The 20,636-nt window shown below is 40.6% G+C and overlaps 7 protein-coding genes across 7 annotated transcripts; 4 read left to right on the top strand and 3 right to left on the bottom strand.

Moving 5' to 3' along the window:
* Window positions 1-559: 559 nt before the first annotated feature.
* EAE97_011630 (uncharacterized protein) lies at window positions 560-1,355 on the top strand (the record flags this gene model as incomplete). Its single annotated transcript, XM_038882145.1, has 3 exons — window positions 560-616; window positions 665-741; window positions 791-1,355. The coding sequence occupies 3 exons, from the start codon at window positions 560-562 to the stop codon at window positions 1,353-1,355; spliced, it is 699 nt and encodes a 232-aa protein (XP_038727043.1).
* Window positions 1,356-1,549: 194 nt separating this feature from the next.
* Window positions 1,550-2,908, bottom strand: EAE97_011629 (uncharacterized protein; the record flags this gene model as incomplete). Its single annotated transcript, XM_038882144.1, has 4 exons — window positions 1,550-2,228; window positions 2,314-2,375; window positions 2,466-2,609; window positions 2,675-2,908. 4 exons carry the CDS (start codon window positions 2,906-2,908, stop codon window positions 1,550-1,552), a joined length of 1,119 nt encoding a protein of 372 aa, XP_038727042.1.
* Window positions 2,909-6,126: 3,218 nt separating this feature from the next.
* On the top strand, window positions 6,127-7,050 carry EAE97_011628 (uncharacterized protein; the record flags this gene model as incomplete). The annotated part of the gene is made up of 3 exons (XM_038882143.1): window positions 6,127-6,313; window positions 6,363-6,594; window positions 6,750-7,050. The coding sequence occupies 3 exons, from the start codon at window positions 6,127-6,129 to the stop codon at window positions 7,048-7,050; spliced, it is 720 nt and encodes a 239-aa protein (XP_038727041.1).
* A 3,091-nt stretch (window positions 7,051-10,141) lies between these two features.
* On the top strand, window positions 10,142-10,913 carry EAE97_011627 (uncharacterized protein; the record flags this gene model as incomplete). The annotated part of the gene is made up of 3 exons (XM_038882142.1): window positions 10,142-10,167; window positions 10,224-10,553; window positions 10,604-10,913. 3 exons carry the CDS (start codon window positions 10,142-10,144, stop codon window positions 10,911-10,913), a joined length of 666 nt encoding a protein of 221 aa, XP_038727040.1.
* Window positions 10,914-12,901: 1,988 nt separating this feature from the next.
* EAE97_011626 (uncharacterized protein) lies at window positions 12,902-13,302 on the bottom strand (the record flags this gene model as incomplete). The annotated part of the gene is made up of 2 exons (XM_038882141.1): window positions 12,902-13,035; window positions 13,200-13,302. The coding sequence occupies 2 exons, from the start codon at window positions 13,300-13,302 to the stop codon at window positions 12,902-12,904; spliced, it is 237 nt and encodes a 78-aa protein (XP_038727039.1).
* A 732-nt stretch (window positions 13,303-14,034) lies between these two features.
* EAE97_011625 (uncharacterized protein) lies at window positions 14,035-15,054 on the top strand (the record flags this gene model as incomplete). The annotated part of the gene is made up of 1 exon (XM_038882140.1): window positions 14,035-15,054. The coding sequence occupies one exon, from the start codon at window positions 14,035-14,037 to the stop codon at window positions 15,052-15,054; it is 1,020 nt and encodes a 339-aa protein (XP_038727038.1).
* A 2,341-nt stretch (window positions 15,055-17,395) lies between these two features.
* On the bottom strand, window positions 17,396-20,529 carry EAE97_011624 (uncharacterized protein; the record flags this gene model as incomplete). Its single annotated transcript, XM_038882139.1, has 3 exons — window positions 17,396-17,446; window positions 17,689-19,514; window positions 19,584-20,529. The coding sequence occupies 3 exons, from the start codon at window positions 20,527-20,529 to the stop codon at window positions 17,396-17,398; spliced, it is 2,823 nt and encodes a 940-aa protein (XP_038727037.1).
* Window positions 20,530-20,636: the final 107 nt, after the last annotated feature.

Below are 20,636 nucleotides of genomic sequence, written 5' to 3'. Positions count from 1 at the left end.
AAGGCAGGTCCTGATTGGACTGTGGGGGATGATAGCCTTTTGAATTTGATGTTTTGTTCGATATTCAACGAGCATAAGAGAGAAGTCCCTCAATCAATCTAGGAGATTACGGAATTCACAAAAGATATGTCTCGGCAGATAGTAGAATAATTTGTTATGAAATGAACTTTTTTTCTGCTACTCCACAATGTTGATGGCTACTCAAAACGGATAGTAGCGCGGCAATAGCATCCGAACATCTCCGAATACTTCCGAACCAATACGAACTTGAGATAATCCATCGATTCGAAGGATCCGCATTTGATTTATCCGGTTTGTCTTTGGGATATAAAACAAAGATAGGGGACCATCAACAAGATGCATTATCATCAGTCTCGTTCTCACAGTCTGACAGCAGGAGCATCGTTCTACAATCAATATAAAAACAGAGAAGCGACATAAAACGCAACATATCCCCATTCCTTGCTCGTTATCAGAATCGGAATATCATTGAACGTCTCGACTCTCAACTCTCACCTCATTTGACTCTACTTAGAAATCCGAGACAATCAACGCAAGCATGGTTTTTTACGAGCCAGGTGTCACTGATCATAACCTTCCCCGAGATCCATTCAAAGTAAGCACTCGAATCCTTTGATATAACAGCTTTTGACAGGAATGACAGGCTTGTGTTGTACCTAGACCTATTGGTTGGATCTCGACCCGATCACAAGATGGTAAAGATAATCTTGCACCGTATAGGTATGTACCTTTTCGGTTCGAGTGAGCGATAGCTAAGGAGATGATTCAGTCAATTCAACAACCTGACTTTCGACCCACCATATATCATGTTTTCAGCCAATCAAACAGACGCTAACGTTCGAAAAGATACCACTATGAATGTTGAACAAACTGGTTCTTTCGTATGGAATATGGCCACTTGGGACCTCCGAGAAGCTGTGAATATTACATCTGAACAAGTTGCATACGGTGTTGATGAATTTATAAAAGCTGGTCTCTCGAAGATTCCCTCAACAAATCTCAAGCATGTAGTTCCCATGGTTGGAGAGTCACCAATCAGGTTCGAATGCACTTACCATTCGACTTTGAGATTGCCGGGAAACCCTCCTATGGGGACTGTAGATATTATCATTGCGAAGGTTGTTGGAGTTCATATCTCGGACACAGTCCTCACAGATGGACTAATCGACTTGAGTAAGGTTCAGCCCATCGCAAGATGTGGCTATTATAGCTATGCCGTGGTGCGGGAAACATTTGAGATGCAACCTCCACTTGGAAAATGGTCCTATGGGCTGGAAGGAAATGCAGCGAGTAATGCAAAGGCGAATCGTGAGCAGACTAAGACTGAAGATTAGACAAGTAAAGCCTTGTAGATTCAAGACATTGATCCCATACGACCTGAATACACAATTCTTTGCAATGCTGATTGTGAACGCTCATGTATAAGGTTCACTTTAGACAATGAGAAGCTCACCGTTATTTTATGTCCCAATACTCCAAGCCCGACGCTTCAAATTCAAACTAAGACTGACAAAATGACTTTAATTCCTCAACCGTGAGCAATATAATCCTTCCTCCCCGTGATCAGATGCTCCAAATTTAGTCTCGCACTCCAAACGATCATGCTTTTGATTCCCTTTTGTTTTGTACTTTTCGCATCCCCCTTCTCCAGACTATTAACATCACTATCTCTGTCCATCATTCCAGCCATTTTATAATGTTGAAAGAGTTGAGGCTCAACTGGAAAACATTTCATATCTAAATAACCATCACGACAAAGAGACGCAAGTGCATCGTTGACGGGGAGATTATTACCACCTTTTACCGCAGCCATGAGAATCTTCTGAGCTCCACGATAGGAAATTACATATCCCAAGGTACATTTGGGAGCACCAGCTTTATGAACTATACGCGTCTTCTCGGGATAATCTGCGAGAGTTTTAAGATATGGTTGAGAAGATTTGGGAGCGGCGGTTTCGTCATTGTCAATTCTGTAGAACTCATCCTTTTTCCCTTTGTGGAAAACAGAGGGAAGCTCATCACCACAGTGACCTGGCCACAATACATCCCAGTCATCGCCGTATGGGGAATGTTGACGTTGAGAAAGTGGGATGTGTGATAAAGTGCGGATACCCTTGGCGAATTCGGGGAGTTGGGTTCGGAGCCGGATATCCCAATCAACGTCGTCGTCCATAATCAATGCTGAGGCAAGCTTGGTTTCTACGATTCTGTGTAATAGTATTGTGGATTAGTATTGAATCGTTCGTGTATTCTAGAACGTAAAATGATAGTAGATAGATAGTATGTACACACCTCCGTATCACATTCATGTGACCCCGCCAAGGACCCATCGCCCCTCCATTCAGAAAATATTCCTAGGTCAGAGCGTCAATCCTCAGTTCTGGTACCATTTGTCCCAACTTATAGTAGGTATCGGGTGCTGTTGTAGAGTACATGTCACATACCGGCGGCTTAGCCTTATCGGCTACTTCATCGCCTTCAATTCCATCGACAAATTCTACATCAAATCCCGTCAGAGAGGCAGATAACGCTATCGTATCCCGTTTGTCTGAATGTTCTCTCAGCCCTATGACAAAAACTTTCTCAAACTAGTCGATTATTGTGTTAGCAAGCTAGTTTCACCCAATCAAAGTTGGAGGAGGAGGATACGTACACCAAGAGTTGCATTACTGGCTCGACCTATTTCCGAAATGGTGTCGGCCGGTATAAGCTTCTCATCGGAAGTCGCGGATACATAGTTGCGGCTATCTGAAATTGACTTATCTGAGTAGTCTAACCATGTCGAGGATTTTGGTGATTCCTGGCGAGTTTGGAGAGAGATAAGGGTGATGAACACGAGGGCGACAAACGCGCCAAGAAGATAGGGGCGGGAGCTTCGGCGAACCATCACTGCTCTACTATTTCATATGCCGATATTTATTATCAGGGGTACATAAGATAATGATTATCGAAAGGTTACATTGGAATGGGAGCACGCAAAGTTGCAGAAAATAGGGAGGTCGAGAACAGACTGGCCAAACGAAATTGCCTTATTTCGTGATTCAGTAAGAAATTTACTAATATAGACTTTGTGGAGCCATCAGTCGAGAGTTAAAATAGAATAAGGATTTTGAAGGAAGTATTAACCTTTTCTGTACTTGGGCGTTTAACGGGGGTAACCCAGACGCTAATCACACCACACGCCTGTCATTTGTTCCATTTGAAACGCGAAGCACGTGAATTGATGATTCAAGAAAGAAAGATCTGATCCGGTAACCGATATCCCTACATCGTGCACGTCCCTGTATCGTGCACGCTTTTTTAGCTTTCAAAAACATCAATATCATTATCTAAATATCGCGACAATATATCTTTAGAAAGCCATATGAAGCTTATGCTAAATCATATTAAAGATCAAGAATATCCTAAATATACTCAGATAGCTTATTTATATAGAATCAATTGTATTATGCTCTCAAAATGGTATAGAGGCAAAACCATCTCCCATAAAATAGATTATATTAATATATATTAATATCTTTTATTAAAATAGGAGAAAGCTTTATTAAATTAGATTAACAAATTAATACAAAGATCTATACCTTTTATAAATATTATAATTAGAAACTTAATAGAAGAAATAAAAGAGTGCTGTGTAGAGAAAAACTAAATAACCAACTTCATTAAGTAGTATAAAAGTTGTATTCAAAGTCAATATCTTTATTGCATTGATAATTTACATATCAAGATTAATAATATAAATATGTTTAAATACTTTTATAATCTTGTTAATATTATTTTATATTATTATTGATTTATACTATTTAAAAAAGCTTTTGCTAATCTTTTTTTTTTTTTTTTTAATTAGTAAAAGTGATTATAAAATATAATATTGTATTGAAAAATATATATAATTAGAATAAAAAAGAATTTCTAATTAATTTTGGAAGAGTTATGAAGAGAATAATAAGTATTAGTACATATAAAAAAGGCAGAGTTACAAAAGTTAAGCAAAATAGATTAAGAGAGTTTATTACTTTTTTAGTATATATAACTGCCGATGGTATAGCTCTCCCATCTATCTTAATCTATAAAGAGGAATCAGACAATCTATAAGATATATAAGTTGATAAAGTGGGCATAAAAGATCAAGCTTATTTCGAAGCCTTAAGTAATGGGTGATCATCTAATGCTTTTGAGCTTAATTGGCTTATAAAAGTCTTTCAATACTATACACATCTAAAAACAGGTAAAGAATATTAGCTATTGATTGTAGATGATCATTCTAGTTATATTAATATAGAATTTATATCAAAATGCGATGAATTGAAAATTATATTATTGATTCTGTCTTTTTATTCTATGTATTGATTACAACTACTCGATATAAACTACTTCCTCCTTCTTTTAATGAATTATGGTATAGAACTCAATAATTGGATATATAAAAATGGGGGTTTAATTAGTATATCAAAATACAACTTTTGGGTCATCTTTAAAGTGGCTTGGGCTTAATCTGCGATTTTCTATAATATACTATAATCCTTCGAAAAAGCGGGTATTTATTCATTTAGCAAGGAGGCTATTATATTTAGCATAGAGCCAGAAAGAGCTCCTATATCATTTATATTGATATGGCTTATAGAGGAATAAAATTAAAACATTATATATGTCAAAAGCTCTATATTGATTTAAATTAGAATTTCGACGAAATTAGAACCCCGAGATTGCTTTAAAGCTTTTTAAGGCTGTCTTTGCTAATGTAGCTAAAGCTGATATTCAATTGTATAGAGTAAAAGGTCTAGAAAAGGCTTTAAAAATGGAAAAGAAGAAAAGGACTTATTCCAAGCATTTAAATCTTATAAAAAAAAAGGCTGGTGGTGCTTTTTTATATTCCCCCTCTTAGATTAAAAGAACTAGGATTATCCAATCAGAGAAAAAGCTTGTTATAGAATAGGAAAAGAAAGTTAAGATATAGAAAAAAGCTAATAAAAAAGCTAAAAAGGAAAAAAAGGTAATTAAAACTAAAAAGAGAATAATACAAAAGGAGATAGATTATTAATTTATAAGAGATATTAAAGAGAAGATTGAAAGAACTTATAAATCAATAGAATTTCCTATTAAAAGAGATTTAAAGCTTTAAGAAGATTTATATATTATAAATCTAATATCTAAGGAAACTATAGAGCTCTCTAATATAATAATAATGGATAAATCAACAATAGAAGAAAGGGAGGGGGTTATATAGTTGAAACAAGGCCAACAGATCAAGATTCCTATAAGATTTAAATAAAGAAGTTTTAAATATTCTTTTCTAATCTATTATATTTTATTATATTCTTAAACAATTTATAGCTTTATATCTTATTGAATGCATTTATTATTAAATATTGAAGTTGTTGTAGAGTGAGTTTAAAAACGTGTACGATACAGGGACGTGCACGATGTAGGGATATCGGTTAAGCTGGTACCGCATCAGGGGCTGGAAATTGCTATCACATTATCGGCTCGGTTAGCGCCGTCGAATGCCCCTGTATACCCAGTATTTCTCCGAGCCAAGGGTCCTAATTCGAGAAGAAAGAAAAAGAATAAATAAAGCGTGACAACGTGAATATCAATACAATCAATGGTGAGTGATATTGAAAAATCTAATGGCATTTTCTGGGAAGCTTCTCTATCCCATGACAGTTACTGATTCCCACAGATTCGTCTCCAAAAGTCACGAGGTTTTAGTGAAAGGAAAAACTCCAGATGCTCCCTTGTAGATTATCCAGGGTTGAAACAAATCCTACCTCTTGCGTCCGAATCTGGTAGCAAAGATAGAGGGATGCAGCAGCTGCAAGATGGGGTTAATCATGTGACACGATTTTGCTCAGAGAGGGCCAATTGTATCGTGCTGGGTTATGAGGCTCGCGCTTCAAACTATCGCAGCGATTACACCGTCCAAAATTAGCATCCTTACGATGATCTTAGCAGGGTCCCGAATACCTTACACTCGAAAGCCCTTCCATGCATCAGATATGTCATAGAACTCCATTCTCTTTAATTCTTTTATTCATCGTACAAATGCTTTCAAGACAGTATTGTAATTGATGATACATTGAGAAACGTTCTTCTATCAAAAACATGGCGCAGAGATGGACTTTTGAGGCTCCGGTCAACGTCACTGCAACTTCTCTGGTGAACCTGACGTGGGCAGCTCACACGTTCAATGTCGCCAAAAATGGAGATTTTCTTTTGAATCTATGGCTTCTGCGCGCCGACTCACAAGATAACACAGTAGTGAAAAAATACGCACCTTTTCTTCTTGCTGGTGAGTTATACTGATTCACTTTGTGGTGTACTTACTAAAATCATGAAAGGCAATCAGGATGTCTACAATTCTTCCATTCTATGGACACCTACAGTTGATGAAATCGATTTCAATGTTGCAGCCGCCGGAATACATCAGCTGGCATGGGAACATAGTTCGAATAATACAAGTCTCAATTCATTAAGCACAAAACTTGAGGCGTGGTCAAGGGGATTCCATATCATATCACCGGTCTCCTCAAGCACCTTTTCGATGTCATCTTCTACCCCATCATCGACCTCGTCAAACCCAACAGCTTTCACAACCTCAATAATTTCAGCGACCTCAGCAACTTCAGCAACTGCAACCACCCCCATAACCTCAACCATCTCTTAAGAACCCGCCCAAAAGACCGACTCCCCAGCCGGACCTAACGGCACCCTTATCATCGGGCTAGTAATCGGAAGCGGAATCCTTCTCATAACATTCCTCTCCGCTTCATTCTGGGGATTCCAAAAATATCATTGGACCATAAAAAGCTCATCTCTCGAACAACTATCCACACCCCAGACTCACCATCAACACCAAATCCAGAAAAGCCTTACAACACCCCATCCACCTCGATACCCAATTCACTACCCCATGAATTCTACTCCCCACCTACAAACTCACCACCCATCCCAACCCCAAACCCAAAACCCTATGAACTCCCCTCTACATCCGCATCCCCAAATCCCCCAAGGAGATGTTATATATAGCCCCGGAATAATCGGGTTGGGATTTTTGTACGAGATACCATTTCGGGTGTTATTTTATGGTTTGGATGAGATTGTACACCAGCTAGGATATAGAAAATCAGATCGAGCATTTTAACTGAATTCCGAAACTTACTGTACGTAGGTATAGAACTCTCATAGCTAGTTAATCACACAAAAGGGACGAATGAAACATTGTAAATATCTCGAAAATAAGTCGATGGTAATCTCTGATACCCACATCATCATTCGTTTCTGAATGCATATCAAATAATTTGATGAAACTCTTTCACGAATTCGTTCAGACTATGAAGTGTCTCTCCGTATGTCGATACATTGATTCTGTATACCACTTTTCACTTCATACCATCAAAAAATAAAGCTTCGGTCAAAGATCGAGATACCTCCACCAACCATCTCACATCTCATATCCAAAATCCATCTAAAAAGGAGATAAGACACAACATAAGCAGCTGATCAGAAAACCACAGTAAAGTAAACATTACATATCAATCCCATCACACTCTCTCTCAACAGCTCGATCCCACCACTCATACCATCTCCTTACAACGTATATCTTGCAGAGCGCCGAAAGCCTTTCTTCAGAAATCCCACTCGCTTGTTACCTTCATCCGATCTCTCAAATCCTATAACCGATTCCATATAATCAATCCCAAACATCCCTTAAACAAGCGAAGAGCATCAAGCCCACTACATATATCAAACTTCAATAAAACAGTAAACCCATAGATATTCAGAAATCACATCAACCTATCTCACACTTCTATACGTCGTCAATAACCTTAATACAGCTACCATTCTCAAAATCTCAATCTCACTTGGAAATGATATCCTTTCAGATTTAAATTCTCTAGATAGGTATCGAAAGATCTATCCTCCTTCTCAACCAATTCTAACTTCACATCGATACACTCATCTACAATATCCTAGGCCAAGTATGAAAAACAAATTCACATTCCCATCTCATCCCCGCCTTAGTATGATCCAATGCCTAGCTCAACCCACTCCCTACTCTTCAAGTATTAAATCTATGCTCAATTACTCATTGACATACATCTCCAATACCCTCAATCTCTTCATCTTTTTATCCTTATATAAAATAACTGAAATTAATTCCTCATCACTCCTATAAGAAATCAATACAATACTCTCCTCATGTAATATCTCCTCTTCAGTTCACTACTTCCTATTTCCCTCCCATCTCATTCCACTTTATTCCATTCAATCCCAAAACCTCACACAACACACTCTCAAATAAAAGCAACCCATCTCAACAGCAATCCATCTCAACAGCAAAACAAATCAAAAAAAACCCCCCCCATCCAACAAATTCAAACCTAATTCAAATAGTCAAATCTCCAACTCCCTATCTACACACTAATAAACACAAGATTTCACAACCACATTTATCACCTAAAGAATCAAACACAATCAAAAAATCTTACACTTTACAAAAAGAAATAAAGTACCTACCTACCTAGATATACAAAGGACGGAAATCCTCTCTCTCCTCTTGCTGCTCTCGCTCCTTTCACCTCCATATCTCTAACACCTCAGATCAGACTCTGTACGCACCTGCTACAAATCTACAAACCTACAAACCCACAAAATTCTCAATCTACTTGACGAAAACCTTAAGACAAGAAAAAAAATAAAAACAAGATATGATTTTCATCTCATCTCATCTCATCTCATCTCATCTCATCTCATCTCATTCTATCATCCCAGATTGAGTTTTCATATCCCATATCCCATATCCCACATCCCAAGCTCACAACACAACCCAACACTACATTTTCGCAAATCAAATCATCACTAAAACCTCCTTCCACTCCCTCACTACCTAAAAACCTAACTCTCCAAAACAAACTTCAACACATCTCCAACAAAACACATCAAAATCCTCGCAGACCTCTCGAGACGTCTGAAATGAGAGATTGCAGAATATGGGTTAACATATAAGAGGGTTTTAAAGTTAGGAGGTACATCGAGTTCCCCAAAAAAAGAGCTGATTTCTCATTCTACCTTGATCTCGAGGGATGGATACCATTATACCAAATTACCAAAAAATCCACAGGCAATACCATGAAACATTTTCTATATTATCACAGTGTGAGGGATTGGAGGTAGGTAAGATGTATGATATTCTACCAAGATGGAAGGAGAAGGGAGAGTGATGCCGACTACATGAGACATGGGTACTCAAGAAAACCACACAAGTATGCGATTAAACTCGTGGCGAACATGCCGCCCTTTATTGCGCTCAAAAATATGAGAGCCTATATACAGACAATATGACAATGCTGTGGATATTGACCTTAGCAAAGCAGTGTATTCGAAATTAGCTCGAAACCCAAGCAGCCACATTACAGTAACCTGGTAGCGGAGTGTGGGGCGAAAGATCTATCGAGGTTGAGGCTCAGATTGAGGGGTAGCCCGAAACCGAGCGGGGAAATTTTCGCATATTGTCTAGCCTCACGTGGTGGTATTTACATCTGCGTGGTAAGCTCCAAAGCCCAAAAAGCCTTCATCGCATGCCACGTGTATTGTCCGCTGTAGTCATGGTTCATTCAATAGTTTGTGTCAAACCTCGTATTTTAATAATTTCTGGCGGCTGCAGGTGATACACTGACAAACCGATTTGTGGCATGACAACGATATGAATGCTCATACGAGAAACTTCCCTTCCTGAATCGCATTCCAAAACATTCTCGCTATTCGTTGTCATCGGATGTCTAGCGTATCTCTCTCATTCAACTAGACAACCAGAATTCTGATATCTTATCAGAAACGCATCCATAGCTACCACTTCACCATGCCTTCCACTTGGAATTAGGACTCGAGGTGACTTACTTAGTTTTGCTGAATCAGATACGTGGACAAGTTATCTGTGTATTCTCAGACTTGTTCGGTGGCAAAAAGAGGGATGATGATGAGTGAAGAGTAACCAAGTAAACTTCCTCTCAAGATTAACATGTCATGGACCCCTCGATATGTTGAATAGAAAGACAAATGCAAACACCACTTTAGAATCTATAGTGCCTTGAGCACTCATGTCAGATTTCACCTAACCATGACTCAGGTTCCGAAGTCGTCAATGTACTGATACTGAGTAAAGTTCCCTCCTTCGCCAGCGATCAGCTAATATGGACTAGGCAAGACTCAAAAGAAGATTTTGCTCGCCATCACCAACATCATCATCAGCATTACCATGCATCTACAACTACCTCTGCCTCAGTCGTCAACTTTGCCTCGGCCATCAACTTTGACCTAACCACCAAAGGATTGACTACAAAATCCGTTCAATCTAGCACCTCAAAGAACTATGATCACCTCCACCATGAAAACATAGATAGATTGACCTGTGAAAAGAAGTTGAATTCGGATGCTCAACATCATTATGACCACAATACCTCTATCTCTACAATTGCTTCAACAACCAGTAGTACAGTTAGAGGTATCAATCTGCCTTGGGCTTCACAAAAGTATTTATATACCAATGGCCATTTTCATCTCAAGTACTGACATAAAACAGAAAGAAGTTATTTGTTTGCCTTCACCACGACTGGGGACAGAAAAAATCTGAACATCATCACTATGACAATGCATTTGCAACAGCATATACTTCTGCTTCAACTACCAGCAAATCCACTATAAGACGCGAGCAATCCTCAACTCCCGAAGAAGTCATTCCCGGTCTTGGGTTACAAGATGAGCAACTGGCAGGTGTTGGAAGCTGGATGGAAGAGTACGATGATAGTTGTGACGGAAACCATCCAGAATTCAAGCGACACCGTGGAGCCAAAGAAAAGGGAAAGGGATGGTTAGGTAATGAAGTAGAATGAGGATATTATGGTGCTGATAGGTCATGCCTATTTTGATATGATCCTATCATTCCCAAAGAAGCATTAGAGGAGTGGGATGAAGTATTTTGATGGCGCCTGGTGATCACAAGGTTATGATTTCCTCGATAACACAGCCTATCAACCAGGAAAGCTACTACTTTCCCATTCCTCGGTGTGTTCACTTTGGGTGATATGATATTTGCACTTGCTCTAGATAATTCCATGGGTGATCCATGATTCTACATCGTGAATGCATCAACCCAATAGAGCCATATGAGAAGATCGAGCTAATACTTCCACGGTGAGACATGACATGAACCAACCAACAAAGCTGTAGAGCCCACGATGAATAATTTTTCCATCGCTTCGTCTTCACGAATTCCAATACCAAATAATCATATATCTCTCCACGGAGAATCTCCACCGTGCACCCCCCAATCCTCCACCCCCACGCACCTTTCCACTCGCTTCCCATCGCATAATCTCGGGCACTTACGGTTACGCATTCGACGCGGAGGAATAAATTTCCGGTGGTGGAGAGAATTCCTGATCTGTTCGAATCTCGATGTCTCGAAATCTCAACATTTTCCACGCATCTCATTATAATATGTTATATCATCAAACTCAGCAACCCGCGGAAAAGGATGCGATATCGCATGCGTAATAGGAGGACGAGAAATTATCGGAACCATGTTAGAGTGATGAACGGATTGAGATGAATGTGGGAAATTGATGGCGCTTGTTGATGATGAATCTGAATATGGGTATGGTATGGGATTGTGGGGAGCTAGAAGCTGGATAGCTATTTAATAGGTGAAAGTGGATTGGTTGATGTAATTTGACATGTGTGAGTGAGCTTGAGCTTTGCTCTTTTGGTGTAACGGGATGAAGATGCGGTAGAATGATGGAAGGGCCGAGACTGTTTTCAGCCTTTGATATCGACCTGCCTAGTAGAAAGGTTGATGCATGAAGGAGAGTTCTTTTGTCTGTCTGGTCTGTCTGGTTTGTCTGTCTGTCTGGGTTGTCTGTCTGTCTGGGTTGTCTGTCTGTCTGGTTTGTCTGTCTGTCTTATAATTTAAATTTTGGAAGAGAAGATAGAAAACAATACGCGATCTATGTGTAGTGAAGTGATAGTGAAGATTGATAATACCGGTAATCAAAAGAAAATGAATCGCGTCGAGAATGGTGTGTGTATGTATGTGTGTGTATGTGTCTCATGTCTCATGTCTCATGTCTCATGTTTCAATCACGGGAGAGCGGAGACTACAGATGCCGCGTTATCCCAATCACAATAGGAAGGGATATGTTAATCTTATTGACGCTAGATCATTTAGAGGATAATCTCCCCCGCATTTTTGTGAATCTCTTGGTACCAAAGCAAAGGGTTGCCAAGTGAGACGATAAATGCACCTGGAAGGAATTATGGATCATTTATTACATATATACAACGAGGATACGGGACATACGAGGTATAAGTAATCATATAAATATATAAATATATAAATATATAAATATATAAATATGAGTATGAGATTATTAGAGAATGAGTATGAGGGTATGACTATGAGTATCAGACTATCCGAGAATGAGTACAAGGTAAGGTTATGAGTAGGTATGACTATGACTATGAGACGATAGACCATGAGATTATCTCAACCCAGCATACATCAACAGCATGAATAAAGAGACACATCCACAATAGATCAACATGCCAAAAAGATAAATATCAATCATGTGGCTATGCAATAAGAATGTGCTTCAATGAGAACAAGGCTAATAAATTATCTTTTTCTTTCTTTGTTGTCCCTGTGGTATGACATTAAGTATCTCCGAAAACAGATAATTCTGCATCAAGGAATGACATCAGGCTGAGAGATATCGTGTTATATCCCCCCATTGGGAAGGTAGATACTATCAGAGCTATATCAGACCTTTGAAGTATCACCTCGGGAAAACAAGAAATGAGAAACCTGAACCCTTGCACTATATCAACCATCGATGTTATAATTCACATAGAATGCGAAGAGAAGAGAAGAGACGAGAAGAGAAGAGGAGGAATCAACACTCGCATGAGCATGAGCAGTAGCATCGACATTAGCATCAATATTAGCATCAAGACTAACTAGAAACATTCATTGCTTTCGTTTGATAGCCAGAGGAACAACCTGTACATCCATACTAGAGCAGGTATAGCATCATCTCATCAAACTCAATCCCAATCCCAATCCCAATCCCATCCATACCTTCCTCACACAAGAAGTGCCTTGCAGCCGCAGCCAAACAAACCTTCGACCCCGCACCCAATAATTGATCCTACCACTCTCTGCTTCACTATACCAAGTCGGCCAACGGGAAACTCAACATCATCCAGCCAATACGTTGAACCCATCAAATCCTGAAATACTTAATCGTTGTCGTGCTTGTCTTCCCATACATTTGATTTGATTTGATTTTTATTTCATTTTCTCTCGAAATCTCCAGCTTCATTTCTCTACACCATATCATATCATCTCACAGCCACATATCGTAAACGACGTTATCTGAATCTTGTCTTATCAGCACAGGGCTGTACACTATTGATATTGACTAGGGAGACGATCGACTGTGCATATCGACCCAAATACTACCAGCCAAGCCCACTTTCTGTCCCAGAGGTACGCGACGGTAGTCCGGTTGGAATAATCCGGTACACGGAGCATTTCAAGTGAGTGATGGATGTTTCTCTATTGTTCGATTTTCTTTACCAAGGTTATCTACCTTACCGCTCGTACCGATTTCGCATGCCTCTCTCGAACTTCCCAAGGGCTTCGTTTGTTTCTGGACTCATTTCCGATCAATCCCACGTCCGTTCATATGTTTGATGATGCCTGGGTCTTTTATTTGGGTCGATGCAAATAGTCCAATTATATGGATTAGATTCCCCACAGCCCACAAGAATCAAGGTCGTTCTTGGATACCTATGTACATATAAACGCCATGTCCCACGTCTATCCTTCCGTCATGAAAGAGATAGAGTCATTCGGGCTAACAATTCACGGCTGCTTACAGAGCAAGACACCTGCTCAATATCATATTAATCTACCTTGAATTCATACACATCCCTTTTGTCAAACCACCCACAATGTCCACCACCAACTCCATCAAGCAAGCTGCCGAAGCAGCACGAAATAGAACATCAGAAGCAATGGAAACGACCAAACGACTTGCCGACTCTGCCAAAGCAGATCCCATAGCTGTTAAAAACGATATCCTTCACACACCATTCATGCGTGCCGCTCTCCCCTTCATCAACGGAGGTCTCGCAGGCATGACAGCTACCACTGTCATCCAACCCATCGACATGATCAAAGTGCGTCTCCAACTCGCCGGTGAAGGAATCCGCACCGGTCCCAAACCCACCCCTCTATCCGTGACCCGCGAGATTCTCGCCTCCGGCAAAGCACTAGACCTCTACACCGGTCTCAGCGCAGGCCTCCTCCGCCAAGCCGTCTACACCACCGCCCGTCTTGGCTTCTTCGATAGTTTCATGACGACCCTCTCCGCTCGCTCAAAAGAAAACAATACCACCATCGGCTTCAAAGAGCGCGCCGCAGCAGGTCTCACAGCTGGTGGCTTGGCGGCCATGATAGGCAATCCTGCAGATCTCGCTCTGATCCGCATGCAATCCGATGGATTGAAACCACTAGCGGAACGCAAAAATTATAAATCCGTCATCGATGCTCTCATATCCATTACCAAATCCGAAGGCATCACAGCTCTCTGGGCTGGGTGCGCACCCACGGTTGTGCGAGCCATGGCTCTCAATTTCGGACAGTTGGCATTTTTCTCCGAAGCAAAATCACAACTCAAGACACGCACTGATTGGAACCCCAAAACACAAACACTTACCGCTTCAGCCGTCGCCGGTTTCTTTGCCAGTTTCTTCAGTTTACCGTTTGATTTTGTCAAGACGAGGTTGCAGAAACAGGGGAGAGGAAAAGATCGCGTTTACAAGGGCATGGGAGATTGTTTTGTAAAGGTCGCGAGAGAGGAAGGCATGATGAGATTTTACAGAGGGTTTGGTACGTATTATGTGAGGATTGCTCCGCATGCGATGGTTACATTGATTGTGGCGGATTGGTTGGGTTTTATGACTAAGTAAGTGGGTGTGGTATGGTATTGTGTGGCTGGAAGCTGAGGAGCGGAGTGGAATGGAGAGAGGGAAGTGGGTCCGGTTTGAGGTTGGAACCTTGAAGACATGGGTTGATGAATGAATTTCTGATAATGCAGCATTGTTTGATGGATTGCTTGGGATGGAATTGGAATTGGAATTGGTTGATGGGATGGAGTTACATGTTTAGGATACCGTCTTTGGGGTTGGATTTTTCTTGTTCAGCATATTTGGATTAGGTTTAGGAATAAGGGTAGGATGCTCGGGAATTGTTTTTAGTTCACCTTATTCAATGCATTTCCGACTATTTATATTACATTTACATTTATTGCCTTTGTTTTGTTTTGTCTTGTTTGTCTCCTCGAAGCGTTTGAAGAAAGATTTATTATATCATATTTATACATCTTGGAATGAGACAAGAGGGGGCGATTTAACATGATTAGAAAGATTTAGACTGATGTGTAAGGTTAGCGACTGCTTCTATACAACATCTATCCTAATAAATACAGTGTTTACTTACCTACCCCTGGACCTAGGTAGTTTTGGAGGTAGGTAGTTAGTTTTCAAGCGAAAATCTGCTTTATATTCGGTAGTCGGTACTAAAGATTTACTACTTAGTAGGCCGGGGTACCTAGATAGGTGGTTGATGTATAAGGTATGGTTATAAATGTCATGTTATATATACAATTGGATTGTGCTATATATCTGAAGATGGGGAAGGGATGTGTAGAGGGATATGCAGAGGGGATATGGAGAGGGGATATGGAGAGAGGAGTGAGGAGAAAGGAGTTTAAGTAGTGATAACTGCGAGATTTGATGGTGATGGGAACTTTGGAAAGGTGGGCAAGTAAATTTGGGAGAGTTTGGAAAGTGAAGGATTCATATCAGAGATGTGGAATGTGGAATCTGTAGTTTGGAGATTTGAAATACGCTATTTGAACAGTGATACACTATACTGGTATTCGATAGCTAGCAAGAGTTGAAAATATATAGTACCAAGCCCGCCCTTATTAGGAAATAGGAAGTTGTGATTAATTGAGATCTTCATATCCAGAGTGAGTAGTCTAGGAATTATATATCGAGTGATTCAATTCAAGTTCAGTATATCTATATCTATATGACATATTCCGTCTCGAATAGAAAATTTTCAATTAGATAAATTAAACTGAATAGCAATCAAACACTATTTTATCAATACCAAAATCACGATGAAAAGTAAGAAATCTACATCTAGAGAAGCCATGATGAATAGATAGATGGATATTCCTAGTAAGCGAATCGAATCATTCGGGATGCGAAAGAGATGGAAGTGAATACTGTTCTACCTAGTGTGTGATATGCTATGCTATCTAGCTAGTAGGGCGAGGAAGGAATTCATAAATACATGCATGTATACATATCATGTGAAAGAGGGTTTGATTTCATATAGTGATAGGATAGGATAGGATATCCACATGAGATGTATTCAACCATCGAAGTTCCGTATGAGAGGGGAGATATAATATGAGCACCTTTCGGGATGTGATATGATATGATACTTGATATGCAAAAGCAAATGCAAAAGCAGAGAAAAGAAAAGAATTGAGGTGCGAATTTATGAAGCTGGAGTGATGATGGGATGGATGGTCTTCAAATTTGAACAGTACCACGATAATGAAATGGTTGGGTACGGATAGGGAAAGAGAAAGAGAAGGATATGAATCGATTTCCCGTTATCTATTTTTTATTCTACGAAGTAAAATAGAACTAGATGAGAAAAACGAGGAAACGAGTATCTGAAACACATTACCAATAAGCATCTTGTTTCGAGCCATAGACCATTCGGTAGTAGATATAGATAATAAATCAAGCCAGCGGCCAGCAGCCAGATGGCCAAAGACGCTTAAAATCCACATCGAGTTTGTTCAGGATAGATACATAAAGCGTGCAAATATCAAGTCAACTAATATTCACACAATACACATTATATTGTCCAATCGCCATTTCACTATTCCATAGAAATCAATCAAAACGATCAGGACAGAATACAAAGATACCTAGATAGGTAGTTAAAAATCTCGCGATTCCCTCCACTTTCCTCGCGTTCCCGCGCCATCCAGCATCCACCATCCGAAGAGGTATCTGGAAGCAGGAAGGCATCTATCATACACCTCATAATTAAATTCTCCATCAAATTAGACCAGCCATGAAACGCCCAGCCGCCATTCTGAAATTTTTGCGCCCGCTTCCTTATTAGTTGATCATTTAACATATCATACTCATGGTTTTCCTAATTGTTCGCAAATATCCCGAAATACCACCCTTTGCCCCATATCCCAGACCAATGTCCCTTTCAACCCTGCGTATCCTTGATTGCGACGAGAAGATCTGTCATATAAGTGGCCTGTTTAGATTGTATAGAATTAGTATACATGAAAAGATCAATAATTGTAAGAAAGATGAAAGATGCAGTCGAGTATTCAGCACTAAAAGTCATAAAGATATAAATTGCCTCCCCACGATCTTGCGGTCAATACGGATGAACGAAAGTTATGTAAATTTATTTTGATAATCATGTGAGAGTTGCTGGACAAAAGAAAATTCGAAACGAGATGGGAGGTTGAAAAATAGGAGAAAGTAGCATACCAAAATCTTATTATGCGCATAGATAGCAAATAATCTCGGTTCCACCGGCTTGAACAACCGATCAACCCAAGAAACTTCACCTTCCTTGAGAGCCGCCTCCTCTGCTTCAGTCTTACTGACATTCCTTGCCAAGTTTCGGAGAACGAGCACTGCACTTAGTGGAATACCTGCTGCATCATTATGCTCATCGACAGCTGTGAAGTGGTATTTGAAGCTTATGCGAGGTGGCTGGACGATGTATGATGGTTTGTGTTTCTTGGCTGGTGGAGGACCGGAAGGTTCTTGTGATTCACGTTCGCTAGCAGGGGTACGCTTAGGAGGGAGATGAACTTTGATGTGAGTAGCGGCTTCTGAGAGCTTGGTGGCAGGAGAGGAGCGGAAACGAGAACATGTATCCCACGCGCAAACATATTGTTGATTTGAGGCTGAATTGACGTATTTGTTGTCCGCATTAAGTTGGGCTCCAAAGTGAGTTTTGAGAATATGCTGATAACCTGCTTCAGGAGTCATGTAGAATTCTCCACAGGGCTTTCCGACATGAGTGCGCCACAAACATTTGGTGTATGCCTCTCCTTGTAGGTCTACTGGCTCACTGCGGCATCGAATGCCCTTAATGATGAATTTTGTTACAGGGCCGTTTTGAACTTGTGCATTCGCTTTGTCGCCAAAAGTCGTGCTTACATTCTTAATGAAATCTGCAGCAGGAAGAAGTGGCTTTGATGTTTGTGTGGCCAAGTAATTGAATTGTTGTTGATAGGCGTGCCACAAGGCAATTTGTGTGATAGACTCATCGGGATCTTCCTCATAAAGGCAACGCAGCCAGCGTGAACTACGCTCTGGTTCCTCAAACTTGGCAATTTCGAGTAGTAAATCTTGTGGAATAGGCGCAATTTCTGAAGGTGCAGGCTTTCTGTACTGAGTTCCAAGATTAAACTCTTTTTCTATGATGCGAGCGCCATGCATAAGGAGTCGTGTCAACTGTTTGACCAGTGGCTCTGCTTTCACCTCTGTGATAAGGTAATCCACATTTTCAACAACCGCGGTGTATTGATAGAGGAAATCCAAACAAGCATGGGCAAGGTCTTCGTCATTCAGCAAGGTCCAATCAATAATGTTTTGTACAGCGGATGCTGGTACACCCTTAAGGAGATTGTTCTCCTCAAGATTCATTGATATTCTGCTGATAGCTCTCAGGGAAGTTAAGATGGCGCCTCGATCGTGTGAATCCAGTTGTGCGAGGAGTGAAAGGTAAAGGGGATCTCCGACCTCAAAGTGAAGATATTTGGTAAGCTGTTCAGCGATATCTAAAGCGTAGTGTTTCAACTCTACAACAGTGTCGGAATTGGGGAGGTTCAAGGCAATGGTGAGAAAATCTCGTAGAGGTGCAAGTTCAGATACGTAGAAGGCGTTTTCCTCTAACATTACCATATTTCTCATTGTTAACGCTGCCTCGTTGATCTGAAGAAGAGTATCACTGAATTCTTCGGTTTGAATATTATCATCAACTGGTAGCTTAGCTAAATGTTTGATTCTTTCCAGTATGTCTGGTGTGCCTTCCAGACCGTTGATTGTGTCAGTGGTAGATATCATGTCGCCATCTTCTGTGTAGGATATCTGCCAGTGAACATCGTAAAACAATGAACTGACTTCGAGCATCTTTTCGATCAAGGCTTCGGCAAGACCTGGAAATCCTTCGAATTTGTATTTGTCACCACGTTCCATGGAGATTTTAACCAGATGGTGTAGAGCGTAATCTTGCTCATCTTTGATGCCCGATCTCAGGGAACAGAGGCAACGAACGTAGATGTTAGGTCCATCAAAACCAGCTTCGCGAATCATTAGTACCCACTCTTGAGACGGAATCACAATCTCAGAGGAAACATTAGAAAACTTACTGCCAGGTAACATCATCCCCCTTGGAATTGCACTAGCTTTGGCGCCTTCTGCGGCCGCAGCTGCATCCTTCAATGCTTTCTGGCGTCGCGCAAACTCGATGGGGTTATTTCCAGGTGTAATTATAGGTCGCAGTGTCAATGGCATCTGGAGTCGAGGTTCGTAATTTGTAACTGCGAGAGACATATTTTCGGTTCCAGAGGAAGGGTTGTGTGAGAAGGGACCACCAACTCGTGGCATATGATGTTGATGCGAGTGAGAGGGCGTTTGGTGTTGAGGTAAGTGGTGCTGTGGAGTTGGTGGAGGATGAGAAGTCGCAGGGGGATGTTGTCGAACTTGTCGAGATGGTTGGGTATCGGGTTGAAACAATACCCGCTGTGGAGGAGCTTGTCGTAGACCTCGAGTCATTCTTCCTCCAGATCCAGGTGTCTCTTCACTCCCATTTCTATCGCGCACAGGTGTACCATCATCACCAGAAGCCTCCGAATTCTCAGTACCAAGCATACCCGTCTCTCTACGAATCGAGGGTCTGAAATTCTCCATCGTCCGGAAAAGAAGCCCCCCTCCTTTAGCGGTCGTATCTTCCAGTATTTCACGAGGAGGTGGTACCTTACCATGGTACGTTGAGATTTCATATGCGGCGAGGTATTTGTAATATGTTGTTTTGAGACTAAATGCCAGCGCAGGTAAATTATTAGCTCCCAAGTTGAAATCTGAACCAAGCTTTCTCCAGGCAAGTTTTTCATCGCTAACTTTATCGTAGCCACCGCGCTCAATTACAGTATTGTAAAGGTGCAATAAGTCGATTGTCTTAGTTCCAACTCGCGGTTCAGGATCGAAATGCGTGCCTCTTTTTTCATGATAGACTCTAAGTTTTGCGATAAAATCCTCATATTCGGGAGTATGAACGATTGAGGTATCATGGTGAATAACTCTTGGGGGCGCCATTGTAATATCCTGCCATGCGACAATTATGGCGATCCAATGGTTGTCGGAAAAGCTTCTTTTGATGCGACAAATAAATCAACGCGTAGAAATTGCGACGGCGACGCGAT

Source organism: Botrytis byssoidea, assembly GCF_014898295.1.
Source record: "Botrytis byssoidea strain MUCL 94 chromosome Unknown BBYS_039, whole genome shotgun sequence".
Taxonomy (NCBI): Eukaryota; Fungi; Ascomycota; class Leotiomycetes; order Helotiales; family Sclerotiniaceae; genus Botrytis; species Botrytis byssoidea.
This window is presented reverse-complemented; position numbering and strand designations above follow the sequence as displayed.